The 23,030-nt window shown below is 63.9% G+C and overlaps 3 protein-coding genes across 4 annotated transcripts in view; 1 reads left to right on the forward strand and 2 right to left on the reverse strand.

The window, feature by feature from the left end:
• INPP5A (inositol polyphosphate-5-phosphatase A) overlaps positions 1-11,647 on the forward strand; it is a 122,295-nt gene extending 110,648 nt beyond the window's left edge. Inside the window, exons 12-16 of one of the 2 annotated variants that reach the window (XM_058671663.1) lie at positions 5,738-5,811; positions 7,992-8,103; positions 10,456-10,524; positions 10,818-10,854; positions 10,991-11,647. In XM_058671663.1, the coding sequence (XP_058527646.1) occupies positions 5,738-5,811; positions 7,992-8,103; positions 10,456-10,524; positions 10,818-10,854; positions 10,991-11,028 (330 nt within the window). In that variant the 3' untranslated portion in view covers positions 11,029-11,647. Of the gene's footprint in view, positions 1-5,737; positions 5,812-7,991; positions 8,104-10,455; positions 10,525-10,817; positions 10,906-10,990 lie in introns of both variants that reach the window. The other variant, XM_058671662.1, reaches the window with a different exon arrangement.
• Positions 11,648-12,172: 525 nt separating this feature from the next.
• NKX6-2 (NK6 homeobox 2) lies at positions 12,173-13,447 on the reverse strand. Its single transcript, XM_012925379.3, has 3 exons — positions 12,848-13,447; positions 12,619-12,776; positions 12,173-12,542 (listed from the first exon to the last, which is right to left on the reverse strand). The coding sequence occupies exons 1-3, from the start codon at positions 13,251-13,253 to the stop codon at positions 12,297-12,299; spliced, it is 810 nt and encodes a 269-aa protein (XP_012780833.3). The 5' UTR covers positions 13,254-13,447; the 3' UTR covers positions 12,173-12,296.
• Positions 13,448-20,517: 7,070 nt separating this feature from the next.
• Positions 20,518-23,030, reverse strand: part of CFAP46 (cilia and flagella associated protein 46) — a 51,383-nt gene continuing 48,870 nt past the window's right edge. Inside the window, exons 51-59 of the mRNA XM_058671664.1 lie at positions 22,864-22,937; positions 22,732-22,792; positions 22,624-22,659; positions 22,417-22,519; positions 22,037-22,149; positions 21,442-21,523; positions 21,112-21,248; positions 20,758-20,835; positions 20,518-20,666 (exon numbers count right to left, since the gene is read on the reverse strand). Coding sequence (XP_058527647.1) covers positions 20,542-20,666; positions 20,758-20,835; positions 21,112-21,248; positions 21,442-21,523; positions 22,037-22,149; positions 22,417-22,519; positions 22,624-22,659; positions 22,732-22,792; positions 22,864-22,937 — 809 coding nt within the window. The 3' untranslated portion in view covers positions 20,518-20,541. The remainder of the gene's footprint in view (positions 20,667-20,757; positions 20,836-21,111; positions 21,249-21,441; positions 21,524-22,036; positions 22,150-22,416; positions 22,520-22,623; positions 22,660-22,731; positions 22,793-22,863; positions 22,938-23,030) is intronic.

The following is a 23,030-nucleotide window of genomic DNA, read 5'->3' on the forward strand; positions in this document are numbered from 1 at the left end:
GTGAGTAGACATGAGTGCACAAGCGAGTATTCGTGAGTGAGTATACATGAGTGTGCACAGGTGAGTATACGTGAGTTCACATGAGTGAGTATATATGAGTGCACAGGTGAATATACATGAGTGGTGTGTGCAGGTGAGTGTGATAAGTGTGATATGTACAGGTGAGTGTACGTAAGTTCACACGGGTGAGTATACATAGTGTGCACAAGTGAGTGTACATGAGTGGTGTGCACAGGTGAGTGTGATATGTACAGGCGAGTGTATGTGATTTCACATGGGTGAGTATACATGAGTGTACACAAGCGAGTATACGTGAGTTCACATGAGTGAGTGAGTGTGCACAGGCGAGTGTGCACAGGTGAGTGGACATGAGTGCAGTGTCCACAGGTGAATGTGCAGAGTGTACACTTGAGTGTGCAGTGTAAACTCTAGTGTACTTGAGTGTGGTGTGCACAGGTAAGTGTGTATGAGTGTGTGGTGTGTGCATGTCAGTGAATGTGTGCACATGGTGGGGTACATGCTCGTGCAGACAGGACTACCAGGATAAATCAGGCTCAAATCATTCAGCCAAACACCAGCCTCTGCCAAGGCAGCCCTGCTGCAGGAACCAACTTTCACTACTTTGTGTTTCAACGCTCACTTGTTTCATCTATTTGAAATCAGAGCAGCACACCTGGTAATGGTGACCAGGGCAGATGGACGTTTGCCCAGTCTTGCACAGGGAGGAACGCTCACACCAGCTCCAGAGATTCGGGAGATCAAATGCTCAGATATGACACAGCCACGCCAGGCGGCCACAGCAGCAGGGCTACTGCCGGACCCAGGAGGCTGTGCCCGTGGTGGAAGTGGGAGAAGTGCTGAAGAAGAGCACAGGCACTGCCACATCATGACCCTGTGAGCTCACACGGCCCTGCCCTGACCATGACCCTGACCCTGTGAGCTCACACGGCCCTGCCCTGACCCTGACCCTGTGAGCACACAAGGCCCTGCCCTGACCTGCCCTGATCCTGACCCTGTGTGCTCACACGGCCCTGCCCTGACCATGACCCTGACCCTGTGAGCTCACATGGCCCTGCCCTGACCTGACCCTGACCCTGTGTGTGCTCACAAGGCCCTGCCCTGACCCTGACCCTGACCCTGTGAGCTCACACGGCCCTGCCCTGACCCTGACCCTGTGAGCTCACACGGCCCTGCCCTGACCCTGTGAGCTCACAAGGCCCTGCCCTGACCTGACCCTGATCCTGTGAGCTCACAAGGCCCTGCCCTGACCATGACCCTGACCCTGTGACCTCACAAGGCCCTGCCATGACCATGACCCTGACCCTGTGTGCTCACAAGGCCCTGCCCTGACCCTGACCCTGTGTGCTCACAAGGCCCTGCCCTGACCCTGACCCTGACCCTGTGTGCTCACACGGCCCTGCCCTGACCCTGTGTGTTCACACAGTCCTGACCCTGACCCTGACGCTGACCCTGTGTGTGCTCACACAGCCCTGCCCTGACCCTGACCCTGATGCTGACCCTGTGTGCTCACACAGCCCTGCCCTGACCCTGTGTGCTCACACAGCCCTGCCCTGACCCTAACCCTGTCCCTGACCCTATGTGCTCACACAGATGTGTCCTGTGCCCACTTGCTAGGACACTGCTTTGTGTCTAGGCCTGTAGTCTCCTTCCTAACTGTGAGAGCCTCGTGCACCAGGACCTGCAGGTTCCCTGGCAGGATCAAAGCCAATTTTTAGCTGTCCCAGGGCTATTGTGCTGTACAGTGCTCAGCTCCCTGTGTCCCTCAGGCCAAGTATGTCACTCCATCCCAGCCCTAAATCCTCTTTCCAGGTTCCTGCCTCTGTCCCTGCGTGCTACCTGCTCACTGGGACCCAGCTTCAGGAACTGTCCACTCTTCCTCCTGTGGTGTCAGGCCTGGTCTGCTGCCCTTCCCCAGCCCCTCTGGAGCCCGGCCTAGTCATTGTCTCGCCCTATGATGTGTCCCTCAGGCTTTGGAAGTCCCGGCCTGCTTCCTGTCTTCCTGCTCTGTAGGAGAGCCAAACACCCTGTCCCGCTGCAGCTAGTCTGTCCTGCACAGCCAGCGCCTGTCTACTCGAGCTTGGGCCTGTGCTGCTCATTCTCTGTGCAACATGGTGGCAGCCTGATCACTTGTGCAGGGTAGAGAGGAGGGGAAGAGCCCAGGATACCCTGGGCTGCAGGACCACCTGAGAAGGTTGGAGGGATGGGGCTACTAGGCCCCTGCTGAGCCAGAGTGGGAGGGTGTCACCAGGGACCTCAGGCAAGACATGAAGAAAGCAGAGGACCGCCAGAGGAGAGGCCCGGGGGTTGTCAGGAGGCACTGATGGGGTCAAAAATATTCTGGAAGAGCAAGGAGGGCCAGAGCCCAGCAGTGTGGCCCAGAGCTGTGAGCACACATGACCTGGAAGCAGCCAGGACAAGAAGTTCCTGAAGTAGACCCTCTGTGAGGAGCGTGAGAAGTCCTCCCCACCTTACCGCACTGGGGCACCAGATGTTGACAGTTGGTGGAAATCTATATATTAGGTAAATCATAGCCTGCAGCAGGCTAAGCTGGAGGTCAGGGTTGTGTGTGTCCCGCCAAGAGAGACGCACATGGACGGGTGCCAGCAGGCTCGCTACCCTGTGTACTGTCCATTACACCCCCGATAGTGCTGCCTTGAAAGGCATCTTAGATCCCACAGAGGTGGGGGGCACTGGGCACTGGCATGCCAAGCAGTCACAACCACGAGGACCTGGCCGGTGGCCAGATGTGTGTCCACCATCATTTCTTCAGGCCACAGGCAGACGTGCCCATGCCCACCAATGCACACCACCGCTGTAGGATGGATGCGGCTGGTCTGCCTCACCCAGGATCCCAGCCCTTCATCAGCCTCCGCTCTTGTACCCAACTGACAGGAATTTAATTCAAGCTGGCTCCTGAAAATAATTATTGTATTTTAAGAGTAGTAATCATTGGCCAGGACATGATTGAGTGTGTCCGTGCCCATTGACTTTTTCTATGATTTATGGCTTTGTTTAGTCGATATCCCCATCGCCATTGTATAATTAATTGTAAGTGCGGCTGTCAGGGCTGTAGGACCAAGGGCCCTGGCGAGGATTTGCAGAGATTAAATTTCCCTCGGCGGTCGTGGGGCAGGGCGGGCCCTCACATGGTAAGCGGCCTGTTGGACAGAGCTGTCTTCTGTGCGGAGCGCCGTGCGGCTGCAAGCACATCAATTTGCCAGCCAGTATCTCCGCAGTAACAGAGGCCACTCCATGGCTGTGCCAGATCTGCGACTGCTTCCTCACTGTCGCATGCCCCATGCAACCAGCAGGAATGTTCAAATACTTGGGAGATTGCTTATCAGGTCACTGAGATAGAAATGACAAATTCACAGAAACTTAAGGCAACGTCTCATCTCACACCTGGCAACGCCGCCAGGCCTTACCCCACTCTGCCCACCAGAAAGGCAGGCCCAGCACCTGGGCAGCCTCAGGCTACTCACATAGGTTGGGGGCCCAACAGGCCCAAGCAAGGCAAGTCACCCCCACAGACAAGGCTTTTTACATTTGGCTGTTTCTGTTGCACTAACATTGCCAGCCAATGGGACACAAAGTCCAGGAGAGCAAGATGAGTCTGGTTGTACCTTCATGGCCAAGTCAGTGTTCAGATCATCTGTGTGTGAGTGTGCTCTAGGAGAGTGCTGTGTGAGTGTGCTCCAGGAGAGTGCTGGGTGTGAGTGTGCTCCAGGAGAGTGTGGGTGTGTTCCAGGAGAGTGCTGGGTGTGAGTTTGCTCCAGGAGAGTGCTGGGTGTGAGTGTGCTCCAGGAGAGTGTAAGTGTGAGTGTGCTCCAGGAGAGTGTAGGTGTGTTCCAGGAGAGTGCTGGGTGTGAGTTTGCTCCAGGAGAGTGCTGGGTGTGAGTGTGCTCCAGGAGAGTGTGGGTGTGTTCCAGGAGAGTGTAAGTGTGAGTTTGCTCCAGGAGAGTGCTGAGTGTGAGTGTGCTCCAGGAGAGTGCTGGGTGTGAGTGTGCTGCAGGAGAGTGCTGAGTGTGAGTGTGCTCCAGGAGTGCTGGGTGTGAGTGTGCTGCAGGAGAGTGTAAGTGTGAGTGTGCTCCAGGAGAGTGTGAGTGTGAGTGTGCTGCAGGAGAGTGCTGAGTGTGAGTGTGTTCCAGGAGAGTGCTGGGTGTGAGTGTGCTACAGGAGAGTGTGAGTGTGCTGCAGGAGAGTGTGAGTGTGAGTGTGCTCCAGGAGAGTGCTGGGTGTGAGTGTGCTCCAGGAGAGTGCTGGGTGTGAGTGTGTTCCAGGAGAGTGCTGGGTGTGAGTGTGCTACAGGAGAGTGCTGAGTGTGCTGCAGGAGAGTGAGTGTGAGTGTGCTCCAGGAGAGTGCTGAGTTGAGTGTGCTGCAGGAGAGTGCTGAGTGTGAGTGTACTCCAGGAGAGTGTGAGTGTGAGTGTGCTCCAGGAGAGTGCTGAGTTGAGTGTGCTGCAGGAGAGTGCTGAGTATGAGTGTACTCCAGGAGAGTGTGAGTATGAGTGTACTCCAGGAGAGTGTGAGTGTGAGTGTGCTGCAGGAGATTGGGAGTGTGCTCCAGGAGAGTACTCTGAGGGTGCACGTGGAATCTAATACAAATTGCCCTTCTGCAACCCCCATGGTTGCTCCTTGAACAAGATGCCGGGCACTCGGGCAAGTGGGTCACATAAGCCTGCACCGGGTTGGGTGGTGTGCAGTGCTCCCATACCCTCCAGGATTTGCAGACAGCTGTGAGCCGAGTGACACTAGATCCTCGCCTGAAGAGGCCCTGTGTGCCCAACCTCCTGGCTTCCATGCTGCCTGGCATGCCCATTGCCCCACAGTGTAGAGGCTGAGGCCACAACAGAGGTGGGTAGGTGTGCTGTTTCCTTGGGACAGGACCACTTGGTAAGAGCTCGGTATCTGGAGTCTGGGCACCAGAGCAGACTCTGCCACATGCAAGGCTTTGCCTTCCCAGAAGTGGCCACCATGATCTGCACTATCGTTTGTACATGGTGGCCACTAGATGCCTGAGCCGTCCCCTGCGGCCACTGCCCACTCCAAGCTCCTGCATGTCCTCTAGCTGTTGTCTCCCTGAATGGCGGCAGAGATCAGATTAGGGCTTGGGGCTGCCTGCAGGCACAAGTCCTGGGAAAGTTCACGGCTCAAGGGGAGAGAAGGAAGGGACCCCTCAACAATTCCCAGGGCTCTGGAGGTAGAATTCCCATCATACTAGTGGTTTTTGGCTGGGCCAGCGGGCGGTGCCCAGTTAGCTGGTCTCCTGGCCCTGAGTGGAAGGAGTCAACATGAGGCAGCCACCCCATCCCCTGATGTCAGATAGCTCGAGGTCAAGGGAAAGCTTTGTGATGGGAGTACTATACACTGTCACAGATGTGGCCAGACAGGTGGACACAACAGGGGCAAAGCTGACCAGCAGGGTGCTTCCAGGGAAGAAGGGCTGGGACACTGGACCCTGGTGGGTGACGGCCTGGAGCCTGCAGCTCAGTGCAGGTGGTCACTGGATGGGAGACTTCCTGTGTCCTGAGAAGGTCTCAGGTGGCCATGGGCCTTGGGAGGCCTGGGCTCTGACCAACAACCTCTGGATGTGTTTCTGGATGGGCTCCATCTGGTGCCCAGTGGTCCCCCCCACCCAGCCAGGGCAGGAGTACCCAAGGGCAGGGCTAGTCCCCAGGAAGCTGCCTGCCCTCAGGCGACTCCATTCTCTCCTCAGCTCCTGGAGTTTGACAAGGAGCTGTCCGTCTTTAAGGACAGGCTGCATGAGCTGGACATCTCATTTCCTCCCAGGTAAGGGTGTGGCTGCCCAGGGACGTCTCCCCCTCTGCTCTGCTCTGTGTGCCCGTGCAAGTGGGAGCACATACCCCACGTGTGTGCATCCCACATGTGTGTGCGAGCTCTGCCCCAACCCTTTCTGTGGCCATCAGCTGTCCTGCTGTCTCCACTGTTGGTAGTTTCCAACATCAAGGCGAAGCGCTGGGGAGGGCTGGGACCTGGGTGTCCACTGACCATCCTGTGTCCACTCTTGTGGAGGTCGCCCCTCACCCCTGGGATCCAGTCCATGTGGTCCTTCCTCCTGCCAGACCCCTGGGGAATGCTCCACTTAGTATCCTGGCGGCCCACATGGAGGCCGGGGTGTTGGGGTGGGATGTGTGTGGCAGATCCCGACATGAGTGACAGTAACACCCCAATGCGTGCTCTGGGCCAGATGCTCCTTTCCTGGGCTACAACTGACGTCAGATGGATACAGGCTGCCGTGTGCCCTGCTTGCCCCTAGACACACACTTCTGGGTCCAGGGCCAGCAGAGAAAGTCCCAGGCGCAGGGACAAGTTCCAGGCTGAAGAGGCAGGGGCTAGGAACCCCCACTGGGCCTTCATACATCAAGTTGGGACCTTGGCCTTGAGAGACGGGATAAGGTCTGAACACATCATGAGCCCCAGGCCCTCTCAGGGGGACTTTGTGGGCCACACGGGCAGTGGGCGAGCTGGCCACCCACACCTGGGCAGGAGCAGAGTTGGAACTCAGCCCCCAGCACATGGTGGGATGTGGAGTGGGGACAGAGGAGCTGAATTCCGAGCAGCCCCAGGGCACTCGGCTCCTTGCTGCCTCTGAGGGCCCAGAGGCCAGATCTGCCAGCCTTTTGGGTGGCCTGGGCACAGACCATCTCCAGAGCCCAGGTGAGGCAGAACTGGCACAGCACAGTTGCTGCCACTGGCTTCTAAGGAGATCACAGCTCCTCTGGGCTGGTGATTTCTTTGCTTCTAGCTTTATTTCCCTTTGTGGGGTTCCAGTAGCAGTGAGTCTGTTTGACACTTGTTTCCTGAGACTCGAGGCCTCCCCAGATGATGTGGCCACTCACACAGGCCCTGTGAACCAAAGTTTGATGAGGGTTAAGGAGGGATTTACTCTGTCCCCAAAGGCGCCTCAGAGCCGAGGTGAGGGCCAGGATCCCGAGCTCCAGGGCTTGCCCACAAAACCTGGCCTGCTGGACCCACACTGGGCCTTTGTGCCTGCTGTGGTATGCGGCTACACCATCTCCCGCCTGCCCACACCTCAGAAACAAGCAAAGGGACCGCTGCCCACATCCTGCGGGAGGCCGGGGAGAGCACAGGTGGGCGATTGTTCCTGTTATCGCCACTTCCTTACGGACACCATTGTCCCTGAGCCACAGTGGGCGCCCCGCCTGCCAGGTCCGCCCAGATAAGTCCTCGTGCTCATGCATTAATCACGACAGACAGCCAGCATCCGGCAGTGCATGTACATTGGGGGGAGGGGTGCAGGATGGTGGTCCGTGGCCAGGACACCTGCTGGCTGTGAAGGGGAGGCCCTGCCGTCCAGTCTGGCTGACACCTCCTTGGCATCAAGTGAGTCCCCAGGAAGCTGAATGTAGCTGGGGAGGGTGGCTCCCAAGGGTGCTAAGCCTGGCTGGCAGGAGTTTGGGCAGGGGGCAGCACCCACACACACCCCACTCCCAGCTGGGGAGGGCAGCTGCCAGGGGTGCTGAGCCTGGCTAGCACCCCCCACTCCCAGCTCCTTTCAGCACCACGTGTGTGCTCAAACACACACAAACAGTCTTAGACACAGTTTGATCACTGAACGCCAGGGCAGGGATGAGCACCAACTCCACCCTGCTTCACTATGTGGGGGTTTGGCAAGCAGGTTAGGGGCCAGCGGCTGGATGCCTTCAGTGGGAAAGGGATGTGTCCTGGGTACAGAACCCACAGGGAGGGGAGCTTAGCTGGGCGTCAGAGAGGAGGGGTGTGGCTGCTGCCAGCCAGCGGTGGCACCCCACTGCCGTGTGGATCCCAATGGCGCAGACTAATGGGGATTCTGCCCCCCACTGCAGGCAATATTCTGGGACTCGAGGGTAAAGTCTTCTGGAAACTTCCATCTACACCCTTTCCTTCAGGATGGAGGTGGGGAGGTGTCGCCAATCCAGCACCCTCAAGTTTCACCTCTCTGTCCACAGCTACCCATATAGTGAGGACTGCACCCAGGGCGAGCAGTACATGAACACCCGGTGCCCCGCATGGTGCGACCGCATCCTCATGTCCCCATCTGCCAAGGAGCTGGTGCTGAGGGTGAGTGAGCGCCACAGGGGCCCCGGGGAGGAGGGCAGAGCACCGGCTCTGGGCTGGGGGACCCCAGCCCCATGCAAGACGAGCTGGACTCAGTGCTGAGTCAGCTGGGAATCCGAGACCCCAGCATCTGCTGAGTCAGCTTCCAGGTCTTACTGAGTTGCAGGTGTCAAGTGGTGACACTGTGAGGTCCCCACAGTGAGGTGTGCTCTCGTCTTTCAAGAGCACGGGGGCTGCTTCTGGAGGCGGCAGGTTAAGCTGTGGCTTCCAACACTGGCACCCCTTGCTGGAGTACCTGTTCTGGTTCCGGCTGCTCTACTTTGGGTCTAGTTTCCGGTTGTACACCTGGGAGGCGGAAGATGCTCCAAGCCCTTGGGTGCCTGCAGCCATGTGGGAGAGCAGGTTGGAGCTCCGGGGTGCTGGCTCCCGCCTGGCCAAGTCCTGGCTCTTGTCGCCTTCTGTCCTTCAATCAGTGAGCACCTCTTGGCAGGTGTGAGCACTGTGTGAGACACACGGTGAATGCCCACGTGGTTCCTTCATCTTGATCTCAATGTCTTTGGGTTCATTCCCCAAATGCCCAGAGCAGCAGGCTGGAAGCTTCTCCCAGTCTCCCATGGGGGTGGGCAAGGAGCCACAGATTTGAGCAGCTACCTGCCACCTGGCAGGGCGTGCGTCTGTGTCCCAGCCCCACCGTGGCTTACTTGGTGTGGAACCCTCAGAGCCACGTTTTGGGATGAGGGCACTGATAGGTAAGAAACGTCTGTAGGCTACACAGTTCCAGGGCTTTTCAGATCCACATTTTAAGCAGAAAGGCAAGGATTCAGGGGGTCCTGGGCAGGCTGGCTTGAGCGGGCTGTAGTCGGGGCCTGTCCGCAGGGGCAGCTGGGGCTGTGTAAGCCTGGACCCCACTGCCCCTGCCCAGTGTGGTGACCAAAGCCCGTCCTCCGACCTTGCTCAGCCATGGCCCGGGTTCAGGGGACTCCCCCAGCCCTGCACTAGCTCTGGACCTGAAACACAATGGAGAGTGGGGTCGCAGGGTTCCAGCCAAGCCCAGCTGGGTGCTGGTCTCTACCACGTTGCCCTTGATGACACGAGAGAACCCTGCGGGTCTGCAGTCACTGTCTCCACATCCAGCAACTCCTGCCAGACAATGGCCTGTTGTGGGCAGCCCCTGCCAGGCAGGTAGCTGGGCACAGGCAGAGTCCTTGCTGGCCCACATCCCCAGCACAATGTCGGGCCATGGGCTTGACAGAGTTCACTGAATGGAAATTGAGCAGACGGCAAACCGCAATCCAGGGGCACTGACACCTTCTCGTGGCTGGAAGCCTCTCACAGACCCAGCCGGAGAGAAGAATTACCTCAAGTGCTGCCTGCAGTCGGCCCCCAAGGCAACACAGGAGCCCATGGAGCGGTGGGCCGGGGCCAGCCTCAAGGCAGCTGCCTCACAGGGCTTGACCCTCTAGGCTACAGGGAACCTGCCTGTCCCAACACTCGCCTCCACGGAAGATGTCTACCACCTGGCTTCCAGGCCATGGGTGGGGCAGCTGGTAGCCAGGAGCTGGGTGGAGCTGGGTGGGTGAGGTGCCTGCTAGGAGCTGGGTGGGTGGGTGAGCTGGGTGGGTGAGGTGCCTGCTGGGAGCTGGGTGGACCTGGGTGGATCTGGGTGGACCTGGGTGGATCTGGGTGGGTGAGGTGCAGGTGCTTGAAGGCCAAGAGCAAAGGAAAGGAAGCCGAGGGAGGGTTCTCAGGTGCAACCCCTCTTGCAGCACACCTCAGCATGCCACAGCCGTGAACACCACATTCCTAGGAGAGCAGCCCCTGTCACTGTCACGATGCCATGAGTGGGACTCAGGCCTGAGCCACTTCACGCCAGGAGCCCTGAGAGTGCCCCAAGTCACAGTAGTGCTGTGTGTTTGACAGGAGGCCCGGGGCGACCACGCTGGGGAAGTGGGGACCAGGGACACCTCTGCACCCATGCACACACACAGCCACTGCCTCTGAGCTGTACACACACACATACCCTGCACCCCTGAGCTATACATACACACAGCCACCCCCTGAGCTGTACACACACATACCACCCCCCTGAGCTATACACACACACACACTGCCCCTGAACTGTACACACACACACTGCCCCTCTGGAGCTGTACACACACACACACACACACACACACACACACACACAGCCACCCCCTCTGAGCTATACACACACACACACTGCCCCCCTGAGCTGTACACACACACATACACACACACACAGCCACCCCCTCTGAGCTGCACACACACTGAGCTGCGCAGGGCTGCCACACCGAGCAGCCCCCACACAAAGGCCCCTCTGTTTGCTTTTCCCAGTCGGAGAGCGAGGAGAAGGTGGTCACCTACGACCACATCGGGCCCAACGTCTGCATGGGGGATCACAAGGTGACTAGGGCGCTGGCGGGGCAGGGTGGGCACCGCGTGGGGCGGGGCAGGCGTGGGGCAGCACGCCTCCTCCCTGGGGCCCCACAGCAGCCCAGCTTGCCTTGCCAAAATTTCAAAATGCGGGCGGTGGACGGGAAGGCTAAAGTGCCAGTCCCAGCTGGGAAATCCACAGTTAAGGGGAATAAAATGAAAAACCATTTGGCTGGGCAGCGATCCCCGGGGGGGGGGGGGGGGGGCCTGCGCCCCAGGGTGCGGGCGGGCGGCCGCGCTGACCGCTCTCTCTGCCCATGCAGCCCGTGTTCCTGGCCTTCCGCATGGCGCCCGGGGCAGGTAAACCTCACGCCCGTGTGCACAGGTGTTGTGTGGTGCAGTGACGTGGTGGTAAATATGCCTCCTTCCCTAGCGCACCTTTCCACAGCTTTGCCTGGTGCGCGGGCGCCTGTCACGAGCCGGCCCTCCCCGACAGGGAGGCGGGGCGCGGGTGAGCAGACCCCGACCTCGTAGCGGCCCGCGCCCCGCCCGACGCGCTTCAGCTCCGGACGACCCGGAAGCCTCACATACCTCACCGCCTGGTCCGCCCTGAGACGCGGCGTGGAAACGTGCGGGGAACAAGTCACAGCCCTGCGGCGGCGGCGAGGAGAGCCCGCGGCTTAGGTTGCAGTTTCCATTCCCGGGATGCGCTCTGCTCCGCTCCCGCGTTCCGTGGCGCCTGACTCACCGCAGCTGCTTCCGGTTTTATATATAAATATATGATATAAACTTTTTAAATAATTTATAAACCTTACCCAACCCTAGGCTGACTGTCGGCAGCGTGAGTGCGGGCTCTGCACCGCGTCATCCGTGGTGGCGAGCTAGTCCTGCCACTGCGCGGGAGGCACCGACAGCCTGGGCCGCACGCTGTGCACCTGCGCACGCCGCCGGGTGGGGACACGCGTGCACCCTGCTGGTTTAACTTCAGAACACTACCACGCCCTCCGCGGGGGCGTCGCTGCGTCTGCTCGTGGGCTCACTACCGCTGCCGGCGACTCGCGTGTCCGGCCGCTCTGTCCACGCCGCGCAGTCCGCGGGGCCGTCCCGAAGGCCTCGGCTCCTAAGCAATAAAATTGACCCTGGTGAAGCCTGCTGCCTGGGTCTGTGTTGTCTCTTGCGCACCCCCTTGGAGGTGCCAAGCGGGCTTCCTGCGGGGTGCGGCTGTTCCCACGCAGAAAACCCCACCGCAGCACGGGGCCCTTTCGTTTCCTCTGCGCGTTTTTCAAGAACGGCTCCGGGGGGAACCACAGCGGCTTCGCTCACTAAAGAAGCTTGGCCAGGTCACTGCCCCGCGTGCTCGGCCTGGGCTCTGGTCCGACTCCCCTCTGCCGACAGACAGGGAGCCCAGGCCGCCCTGCGGGAGCCGGGGGCAGGAGAGGACAGGCACCGGCCCCCGCTCCTGGGACAGACTGGGGCACCGCGGGGTGCATGGCCACCCTGCCTCGCAGGATCCCCGAGGTTGGGCACCTTCCCGGCAGAGCCGAGCGGAAGGCAAGGGGCGCCGTACCTGCAGCGGCGCGACCCGCTCCGTCTCCCCGCCGGCGGCGTGCTTGCGGTCCTGCGCACCCCCTCCCCGCGCGGCCCCGGGTCGGATTCGGAAGAAACACGTGGGGCAGCCTCGGGAGGCACGGCTCCGCTGGGGGCGTGTGCAATAATTTATTGATTCCACAAAGAGATGCCGCCCGCGCGCGGGGTGCCCGGACTCGCTTCCAGGAAGCAGGGGCGGTGCACGCACACCGCCCTCACACAGCGTCCCCCGGGCACGGGCTGACCAACGCCAAGTTCGAGGCCTTGTGCTTCCTGAGCAGTCGCGTGATCTTGTCGGCGTCCGAGTCGGGGTCCAGCGGCCGGTTGTACTCGTCGTCGTCCTCCGCGTCCGAGCCGCCCGCTTGCAGCTTCTCGGCGTCCGAGTCCCGCTGCTTCTTGGCCGAGGCCATCTCCGCCGCGTGCCGCTTGCGCCACTTGGTCCGGCGGTTCTGGAACCACACCTGGGGGCGCCGGGCTCGGTCAGGCGGCGCCTCCCGAGCCCCGCCGGCCGCCCCTCTCCGCGCCGGCCGTGCTCACCTTCACCTGGCTCTCGGTCATGCCCAGGGAGTAGGCGAGGCGCGCGCGCTCGGGGCCCGCCAGGTATTTGGTCTGCTCGAAAGTCTTCTCCAGCGCGAAGATCTGCTGCCCCGAGAAGGTCGGCCGCGAATGCTTCTTCTTCCCGTCCTTGTCCGGGGCTGCGGAGGAGGCCGGTGAGCGCCCGGCAGCCCCGCGCCCGCCCCGCCCGCAGTCCCGCGCGGCCACTTACCGGGGCCGGCCAGCCGCGGGTCCCTCCAGGGCGAACCCTGCACCACGCCGGGCCAGAAGATGGGCGGGCGCCCGGGCAGCTCGGCCAGCGGCTTCGGGTAGCCGCGCGCCACGGCGGCCGCGGGACCGAAGTAGACGCTGGCCGACGAAGCCAGCCCGTTGAGGCGGGGCAGGCCACCCAGGAGGCCGCCGCCCGCCGCGCCCACGGGGCGGCCCAGGATGTCGCTGATGCCGTGCGGGGTGCCGAGCGGCAGCTGTGCGCCCAGGCCGCCCAGCGCGGGTGCTTTGAAGCCGGCGGGCCCCTGCAGCGCGTACGGAAACAACGACGTCTTCATCTCGGCCATGTTGTGCAGCGCGGCCAGGGGAGCGCTGCTCAGCACGAACGCGCCCGGGCGGTTAGCGTCCATGGGCGCCGCCGCCGCCGGCCCGGGCGCCCATTCGGGCCCCGCCGCCGCCGCCCGCCGGCCCGGGAAGTTTGCGCGCAGCCCAGGCGGGCGCGGGCGCCGACGGCCCCGAGCGCGGAGGGCCGACGGGCTTCCGGGCGGCCGCGGCGCAGGCTGGGGGCGGCGGGCGGCGGGCGGCGGGCGGGCGGCTCCGGGCCGGGTCGGAGCGGCGCCGCGCGGGACGGGCGCGCTGATAACCGCGGGGCCCCGGCGCGGCGGGCGCGCTGATTGGCTGCGGGCGTCCGCGGCTCGGCCATTGGCCAGCGCCCCGCCGGCCGCGCGCCCCCGCCGGCCGCTCACTCCATGAAGGGCCCATTAGCGCGGCAGGTGCCTTCCGGGCTGTAAATCTGCCCCCTGATTTATCTCCCCGGAGACGAAATAAATCCCGTTGGATGGGAGTTTAGTTAGGCAAAGGTTTTAATGGGAAATCAGGAAAAAATACGAGAACATATTTTACCTCCCAGAAGAATGTAGATGTGAGGATGCACCGGCCCGCTCCACGCTCCCAGGACTCGGGGAGTCGGCAGGGGCCGTCTGCGCCCCGCCCCGTCCCGCCCCGCCGCTGGTCCACCCTTGCAGGCACCGGCTGCGTGGAGGGAGCGAACGATGGCTGCGAACCTTCGCCTGGTGGGCCCCGGCCGAGGAGCGGCGGAGGGGGCCGAGAGCCGAACGGCCAGAGTTGGGGCTTCTCCACACGCACGGTTCCTTCGCGCAGGGATGGACCCTCCCTCTCCGCCGGTGGCTTCCCACCGGCCGGGGGAGTCGCAGCCCAGCAAAGGCAGCATGCGGAGCCGGCCTCGGGTGGAGTCGTTGCGGGGGCTGGCGAAGCTGCGCCTACGCCCTCCTGCGTAGCTTCAAGCAACGGAACAGCTCGGGTGGGGTCTGCGTTGCTGCCCACCTGGAGCCCCAGGTCCGGGCGGTGCGCGCCGTCCGGCTCCCGGGGCTTAGCGGAGTTGGCCCGCAACGACTCCCCCTCTGGCCGCGGCCGCCAGAGCTTCCCCGCTGCTCCCGGAGGCGGCGCTGACCGCTCCAGGCGAGGGCCCGGCGGCCGCGAGGGCCGCACCCCCCTGGGGCCCGTATTCGTTTTGTGCAGTGAGCCGCGCAGCGTCGCTTCGCCAGGGCTCCGCATGGAAAGGCTCCTGGGCGGGAGAGCAGTGGTCACCCCCACCACGGCTTCCGGCGCAGGAAGGAGGCTGTCCTGGAGGCCCTACCGGGCGCGTGGGGTCCAGGCTCAAGACGGGGCAACCCGCGGGCGCGCACCGGGATTCCGTGGACCCAGCTTCCTTCTCCGGGCCCGCAGCCCGATTGGGCTCAGTTGCCGCGCCAGCGATCGGCCGGGCAGCGGATCCCCTCGAATCCAACCTGAGATTGGCCCCCGGCTCAGCTGGCATCCTGCTGCCTGGAGGGGAACGGGGATCCTGCCAGACCTGGGAAGGAACTCAGGGAGGACTCGGGCTCCGGGGCGGGCTGGAGGGCAGGGGGCGGGCGTGCGCAGGCGGGGGCAGACTGGCAGCACAGGCCAACTGGACTGCAGCTCGGGCTCCGAGCTTAGGGTTCACGGGGCACTCGGGGTCTCTGGACTCCGTCCACGGCTCTGGTTTCCCTAGGTTGCTGCTGGGACGCGTGGAGTCCCATGTGGGGCTGTGGCGCGGCCCTTAGGAGGGTCAGGGCACCGGGCGAATGCGGGAGCTGCGGAGTCTGGGTGGGCTGGTTCTGCCTTGTGGCGGCCGCGGGCGTCGTGTGCGGTTCTCCAGGGGTCCTGACTTGTCGGACGCACCCTGCTGCGGCCGGATGACGGGCCTGCCCCGACCTCTCCCGCACGCTGGCCACGGGTCACCCCTGCCCGCGCAGCGCTCCTAGAGAGGCCCCTCCTGGGCCAAGGTGGGGGTGGGTGGGCAGAGCCGGGCACAACGCGCCGCCTGCTGAGGTTCGCTGATGCCCCCTCCCGGCCTTGGAACAAACGCGGCAGCGGCGACGTGGCCACGGAAAATGAGGAGGGTAGCGACACCTGACATCGAATGGAGCTTGTGGGCAGAAGCATGCCAGGGTGTCGGGCGAGTTCAGGCTCCGCGCCCCCCCCCCCCCCCCCGCTCACCTAGAAGGGGCCGGGACAAGCGGTGAGTACTGGAGCCCAGGCCATGTGCGCCTACAGGGAGGAGGGAACGGTGGTCCTAGGGCGTTGGGGAGGGCGCTGGCGGGACACAGCGATCGAGGGGTTGGCCTCGTGGACCTTCCAAGGGACAGAAGGTAGCCCCCGGGATGTAGATGCCAGTGACCTCTCTGAGCCTCCTTGACTCGCCCGGCCCCAGCCTGCTCAGTGTGCACCCAGAGCTGTGGGCGGGGGTCCCGTGCGCTCTCCAGGCGCCCACAACCGCATCCCCCACCGTACCTTCCCAGCTTCCGCCCGGTCTGTGGTCTGCTCACACAAGGACTGGTTGCAGTCAAGGAGCCCCAAGGTTGCTGGCTGCCTCCTGAGGGGGACTGGGGAAGGGATCCTGAGCACCCACCCCCAGGGATCACCTCCCCTCCTGTCCACAGAGCCTGGGCTTCCTGTGGTCTCAGCCACTTTGGCTCCCGGCTCCATCATCAAGAAGATGGGACAGGGCCCCTACCCACTCCCCCAGGAAAACTCCAGGGAGGGGGAGGCTTGGGCGGGAGGGGTCCCAGATGGGCGGGGGTGAAGCAGCCCAGCATCAGGCAGGAGGCAGCGTGGCCCTCCCCAGCCCTTCCCGCTACTTTGGTGAGCAAAGCGTCCCAGAGAACAGCTCTTAGATCTTTTGGGCCTAAGGAAGGGGCTACTCCTCCTCACCCCACAGCCCTGGGCCTGTCCCACGTGGGCTAGGGAGAAGAGCCGTCCCTCCACCCCACACTGAGTGACCCCTGTGGCCCTATGTGGGGTGACACTGGGGAGAGGCCTGCCCATCCAGGATCAGGAGGGCACAGCCCTCAGGGGTGCACAGGACCCCATGTACTGAAGCACCTGCTGACCAGTGGCTGAGAACAACGGGTGGGAGGGGGAAGGTCTGTCAGCTCAGGGTGTGCCTTCCCCTCCTCCCTGCCAGCCACTGTAGCGTTGGGGACCCCAGAAGCTGTACCCCGCACTGCCTGTGGCGCTGGGAATGTGGTGTTGGGAACTCCCTGTGCAGCTCATGCTGCCTGTCCCTGCCCCCTTGGCCAGCACCCTCTTCGACTCACTGGCATCGCCTCTAGGGGCAGGGGCATCTGACCCACCCTACTTCCCCTTTCTTAGTGCCTGCCTCGCCCCCTCCCCAGCTAGCCCAGGTGCTGCCAGGCCCTGCCCCTCCCCATGGGGCATCCTCAGGCCCCACCCTGGAGCTCCTCTTCCACCTGTGTGGACTGTGTGCTGCAGCTCCCTGCTTGGTCCGGCCTCCGCAGGCCCCTGGCCTCTGCAGCTCCCCGCTTAGCCCTGCCTCCACAGCCCCCTGGCCTCCACAGCCCCCTGCTTGGCCCTGCCTCCGCAGACCCCTGGCCTCCACAGCCCCCCCTCTGCCTCTGCAGCCCCCCGCTTGGCCCGGCTTCTGAAGCTCGCTGGTGCTGTGATGCTGTTTTCCCAGCTCTGAGCAGGAGTGGAGGCAAGCAAGGGCCCTCAGTTTGGCAAGGCCTGGAGCCCTGGGGAGCTGTGGGGAGGGGGGCAGCCATCCCCCACCTGACTGGCCCCATCAGCAGAATCCTGTTCCCCCAGGACTTGCCACTTCCTGTCCACAAACCTGCCCAAAGGGAGGCTAGGAGAAGCGCCATCCATGATGCGATGGTCAGCTGGACCAACCTCCCCTGGACTGGGGTCTTCATCTGGCTGCTTTTTAGCTCTGCTGGGGTCCTGGAAAGAGGGGCAGGGGCAGGATGATCAGGCCATTGCCCTGGCCATGTGGCATCTGTGGGTCAGCTTGGTGATTAAGGGAGCAGCAGCCAGGGTGGGTGCTGGCCCCGCAGTGGGGACAGTGGAGTGGAGTTAGCGCTCAGTACTCGGGTTCCCTCCTCCAGGCAGCAGACCCGCCCTGGGCTCCCATGCTCGCTTCGGCCTTGGGGCGCTGGCTTTGGTCGTGAGGTCAGTGCTCTGGGCTTGGCCAGCCTTCCCAGGCTTCTGACTGGCGGCTGTCCCCTCACAGGTCGTCACGGTCTTGGCCGTGGGGAGGAGAGAGTGTCCGGGCAGGCAGGCGGCCCTTCTCGGGGAGACGGGAGCGGGGTGGAGCCGAGGCGGGTTCCCGGAATTCCTTGTCTGAAAGCCGAGTGCCAGGGGGCAGCCTGACCTCCTCGAGTTCCCTCCCAGGAGCCAGGAGCTTCCCGGGGTACCCGCCTGGGCCCCGGGGATCATCCGTTCTGCTTTCCCGGGCCTGCCCCTCGCTTCGGGAACATCCCGGGGCGTGGAGGCCTCTGGCTCGTGCCTGTTTTACACGTGGGTTCCTCCTGGAGTGGGGGGATGAAGCCCACTCACAGGCTCGCAGGTCCTTCCCCGTGGCTTCCTCCAGGTGCCATGCGGGTGCGCCGGCTCCCGCAGCCCGGGTACGGCGCGCGGTTCGGCGGGGAGCTCCGTGCGGCCCCGCACGCGTCCCCTCGCTTCTGGGCCATGGCCGCCGGTGACCCCGAGAGCACCACGGGCAGCGCGTGGAAGGGCGGCTCAGCGACCGTCACGAGCCCCGCGCTCCTCCCCGCGGCGTCCAGGGAGGTCCCCGACGCGGCCCGTGCGCTCCCTGGCTCCAGCACCAGCCCGCTCCGTCCAGACGTGGGCACCTACCAGGGCTCCCGGGGCGGCCTCCCTCCCGGCCTGGGCTCAGGATCCGCCCTGGAGGCCCCGATGGCCGGCTGCTGCCCTCTCGCGGCCACGGAGGCCTGAGGCCGGGCGGGCAGAGCCCAGGGCGCTTCTCCCCCAGCTGCCAGCGCGTGGATTTCCATCTCGCCCTGGACGGGGCTGCCGAGCTCTGGCCCTCAGAACCCATTCTAGCAGCAGGGAAGGACGAAACTGGGCTGCTGGCGGGCACTTGGCTGCGTCAGTGGACGCCAGGGCAGCCTGGCCAAGTGTTGGGATCCAGCATGGCCAACGGGCGGGCCTGCCTACAGTGCTGCCACCAAGAGGGGGTGTATGGCCTAGGTGGAGCCACTTCTGAACCACCCCTGCTCTCTTTCCCCCTTGGGGCCTAATTTAAGGGGTGGGAAGAGGGCATGCCCAGAGAACTACTGTAGCCAGGGCCGCCCCACTGGCTCCCTCTGTGGGCCTGGTGGTGCCCCCACCAAAGAGGGTGCTTTCTGGGCTCGGGCAAGGTGGCCCCCTAAACCCCTCCAATCTCCCCCAGGGCTAGCTGGGCTCGGCTCTGGCTCTCCTGGAGAGCGGAGAGCCCCCCGGCCCCCGGCTCACAGGCCGCCAGGACAATGTCCCAGCAGCAGGCTGGTTGGCCAGTACCAGGCAGAGCCTGTCCCGGGGAGTCACCCTGAGCAGGGCCGGCTCCCAGCCAGCCAGCAGCACACTGGGGGTGCGGAGGAGGGGGATCGTGGGCGGGTAGGTGGAGTTCTGAGGGGGACAGGGGTCCTGGGGGGCTGCAGGGAGGGGCCACGGACCCGTCCTCCCCAGGAGTCCTGGTGGCCGTTTTTCACAAAGGCAAAGACGCGCTGTAAATTGATTCCTCTATTGGAAATGGAACAATTAACCCGGCTGCTTCTCTCTCCATCATCGTGGGCAGGCGTGGCGCGGGGAAGCGTTAATTGAACGTGCGTCCTCGGGAGTCCCGGTGCGCACGGCGACCACGTCCTTGATCATTTCTACAAGGTGGAGAAATACGGGCTCCTCCGGCAGATCGTGAGGGAGAACAATCGTTCACAGCCATTGAAAATAGGATTTTAATGATTTAACACAGAAATTAAACCATTAAAGACCGTATTGGATGAGGCAGCTTAATAGAAATTGGTACACAGGAGTGAGCCTGTCCTCTCACCAACTCACTGCCGGGCTTGGGTTTGGGAGGAGGAGGTTGAGGCCTGGTGGTCCTGGGAGAGGGAGATACGGGGGGAGGGGCCTGGGCAACTGGTCCCTGGGGAGGGGAGGGGGCTGGGGAGCTGGTCCCTGGGGAGGGGGAGGGGGCTGGGGAGCTGGTCCCTGGGGAGGGGAGGGGGCTGGGGAGCTGGTCCCTGGGGAGGGGGAGGGGGCTGGGGAGCACACCCCTCCCTTTCCATTTCAGCAGAGGGATCCCTCTGCGCCCCTCTGCCTAAGCCTGCCCAATCCCGCCTGGGGGCCTTGCCTGGGTCAGCCGGGGGCTTGTTTCAGGTTCAAGGCCGGTTCTGATTGACTCTGGTTGCAGAGGCGGAGACAGACCCTCCCAGTGAGGCCTGGCAGCCTGGTGGGCTCCCGAGCCAGGGACCCTGGACCCTCCCAGGCGTTGCTGGCTTTGCGCCCTCCACAGGAACTTGCATCCAAAAATCTCCCAGAGAGGACGACCCCATGGGGGGAGAGACGCCCTGCCGGGACCGCCCCGCTGTGGCTTCGTCCCCTTTTTATACGGAGTTCTCTGCGTTTTTCTAAATTTTCATTGAGAAAAGTGTAAAACGTTCCTTAAAAGACATTTTTGAAGAGCGCTGGTGCGGTGGGGCTTGGCGCCGACCTCTCATCCCGGACCCCAGGGGGCTGGGCTGCGCGGGGTCCCTCCTCCTGGGGGGCCTTCCCCATAAATCCTGGGGGGGCAATAAATCCCGCGGGTGCCCCGAGCTGCAGCCGCATAAATCCGCCGGCGCGCGGCTAATGGATAAGGCCAGCGTGGTGTGCCAGGACATAATTCAGGGGGTGAGGTCCGCGATCCGTGGGCAGGCGTCCACGAGCGACCACGTCTCCGGGCGGGGCTTGGGTGTGTGCCAGCTGGACCTGACCGCCCCCGGAGCTCCCCTCGGGGTGGGGTGGGCGCGGGCTCGGGGTGGGCGCGGGCGGGGTGGACGCACCACCCTGGCTGGCCTGGGCGCTCTGCCCGAGCACCGGCTGCAGGGTGCGGGTCCAGCAGCAGGCAGCATGGGTGGACACGGCTTTATTCGTCCAGACCCCCGCCCAATCCTGCGGGGAGCTGGGGGCCACAGGGGCTGCCGGGAGGCGTAGGGGTTAGGGAAAGGGGGATAGGGGTAGGGGAGAAGGGGAGAGGAAGGGGGAGAAAGAGGGTTGGTCTGTCTCAGCTCCCGCCTCCCCCACGGCCCCTCAGGAGAGAGGCCTGGGGTCCCGGCAGCCGGGCTGGGGGCGGGGCCAGGGCGTGGGCGTGGCCCGTCACCAGATGACCTGGTGCGGCAGCCCGTACAGGACCAGGTTGAGGGCGGTGGGGAGCAGCACGGCGCCGGGCTGCTGCGGCCAGAGGAACATCAGCCTGTCCCAGGAGGTGCGGGGGGCCTCGTCTGTGGGGAGGGCGGCCGCTGTGACGTGGCCCGCCCCCGCGGGGCCGGCGAGACCCCCCGCAGGCGCCCGCGGCCCTCGCCTGCCCCTCACCTGGGCCCGGCCTCGGGCTGCTGGCCGCCTCCTGCAGCAGACGCACCGTCTTCCCCAGCGGCTTGCCGGCCAGCAGGCCTGGGAGAGGGGGCGGGGCGGGGCCAGGGCTGAGGGGCGGGGCCAGGGCGGGGCTGAGGGCAGGCCCCTGGTTGGGGGCGGGGTCAGGGCTGGGCGGGGCCTGGGCTGGCAGAGCGAGGGCGGGGCCAGAGCTGGGGGTGGGGCCAGGAGGGCGGGGCCCGGGCTGAGGACAAGACGATGGTTGGGGCGGGGCCAGATCTGGGGGTGGGGCCAGGAGGGCAGGGCGGGGCCAGGGCTGAGGGCAGGCCCGTGGTTGGGGCCGGGCTGGGCACACACCTTCCCACAGAGCTCTGGCCCGCAGCGCGTTGTCCTGCAGCGAGGTCGGCCACTGGTTGGCCAGGATGCTCTTGACGCCCACCAGGCTCAGGAGGATGGCCGTGTCCACGGGCTCCTCCAGGGACAGCTGCGCCACGCTGCGGAGAGCCCAGCTCCGTGGGCTGCGCCGGAGCCTAGCCCAGCCCAGCAGGCTTCTCAGCGCCCACAGCCGGGCGCCTGTGGGCACCTCTCCCTTGGCAGGAAGTGGCAGTGGGCGCCATGGGCCCTCCGCAGCAGGGACCCTCTCCCAGGCCCAGCCCAGTGGGGAAGGACACTGCCCGGCATAGGCACCTCTTGTGCTCCGAGGCCTCCGTGTGGCGCCGCAGGCTGTCTGAGGACTGGGTCAGGTCTAGCAAGACCATCACCTGGCACCCTGTGGGCACAAGGGCCAGGTCAGCACACGCGGGTGCCTAGCACTGGACACTGACCTGTCCACAGCTGGAGGCTTGGCTCTGCCAGCAGCAGGTGCCATCAGGGGTGCACTGGCTGTGGTGGGCTGGGCAGAGGGAAAGTGCACCTCTTATCCCCAGGAGGTGCAGCACTGCCATCCAGGGGGCTAGCTCTGCCCACCCCCATTCCTGCAGCCTTGCCAAGGCCTACTCTCTGAGCCTTGTCAGGGCCCTGCCCAGCCTCAGTGTCCCTCCTGCCCCTGCATCCCAGGGACACCCCTGCATCCCAGCCCTGAGGCGGCGGGGGTCATCCTCTCCCCTGCACCCCAGTCCTGAGGCGGCGGGAGTCATCCTCTCCCCTCCACCCCAGCCCTGAGGCGGCAGGGGTCATCCTCTCCTCTGCACCCCAGCCCTGAGGTGGTGGGGAGCGCCCTCTTCCCTGCACCCCAGCCCTTAGGCGGCGGGAGTTGTCCTCTCCCCTGCACGCAGGTCCTTACCCTGCAGGTTCATGGCCACCAGCCTCTCCACAGACAAGTGTGACAGGAAGCACTCCATCCCATAGAACAGGAAGCCTCCGCAGCTGCCCAGCACCTGCTCCCACTCAGCCTGGCTGCGGGGAGGGCACGGTTCAGAGGGGTGGCTGAGGCCTTCAGTCATAAATGACTGGTCCCTGGACCCATGGCCAGGGCCTCACTAGGGGGCAGCAGCAGGGATGGACTGGACGAGTAGGCCATGCCAGCAGCCCCACCTCCCCCACCTGGGACGGCCCTGCGTGGAGCAGCCATGCCTCTGCCACCGCGGGGCCCTGTGCTGCCACCCCCGAGGCTGCCTTGGGCTGTGCCAGCAGAGAGGCGGGGACAGCCCCTGGGGGCTGCACCTGGGGAACTGCTTCCTGCCCAGGTGCCCTGTCCACTTCGCTGTCATTGAGTCTTGGAACCTCTCCAGGATTTCCCGGGTCACGGATACAGGGCTCAGAGCTTCTGTGGGAACCAAGTGCAGACAGGCGTGTGGGAGTGGTAGGGGGCTGCCGCCCACACCTACTCCCATCCTGCCTATAGTCCCCAACCCCCAGCAGCATGCCCACCTACGCCCTGGGCTTCATCGTAGGGGTCCACCACGTCTGAGGCCTGGTCAAGGAAAGCCAGGCACTCAAGCTGGAGGCGCCCCCATGCCCAGGCCCAACAAAGGATACACTGGAAGGTGTCCGAGTCGACCGCAATGCATTCTGGGGGCAGGACCCGGTGTACACTGGCCTGTAACAGCAGACAGGGCCGCTGCAGGTCCCTGCCCAGCCAGTCCGGGCCCACAGCACCTGGACACCCACCTTCGTGCCCTTCTTGGAGGAGGTTTTCTTTCTGAAATCTTTGCTCTTGTCCTCTCTCTTTATGCCTGCTTCCACTGGAGACACAGAAAGGAGGTTGCCATCACAGCGGTACATGGTTTCATGTGACCCATCTCCACTGGAAAGTTGGCAGGGGTAGCTGCCAGAAC

The sequence above is a fragment of the Ochotona princeps genome, chromosome 13 (assembly GCF_030435755.1).
Source record: "Ochotona princeps isolate mOchPri1 chromosome 13, mOchPri1.hap1, whole genome shotgun sequence".
NCBI classification, from domain to species: Eukaryota; Metazoa; Chordata; class Mammalia; order Lagomorpha; family Ochotonidae; genus Ochotona; species Ochotona princeps.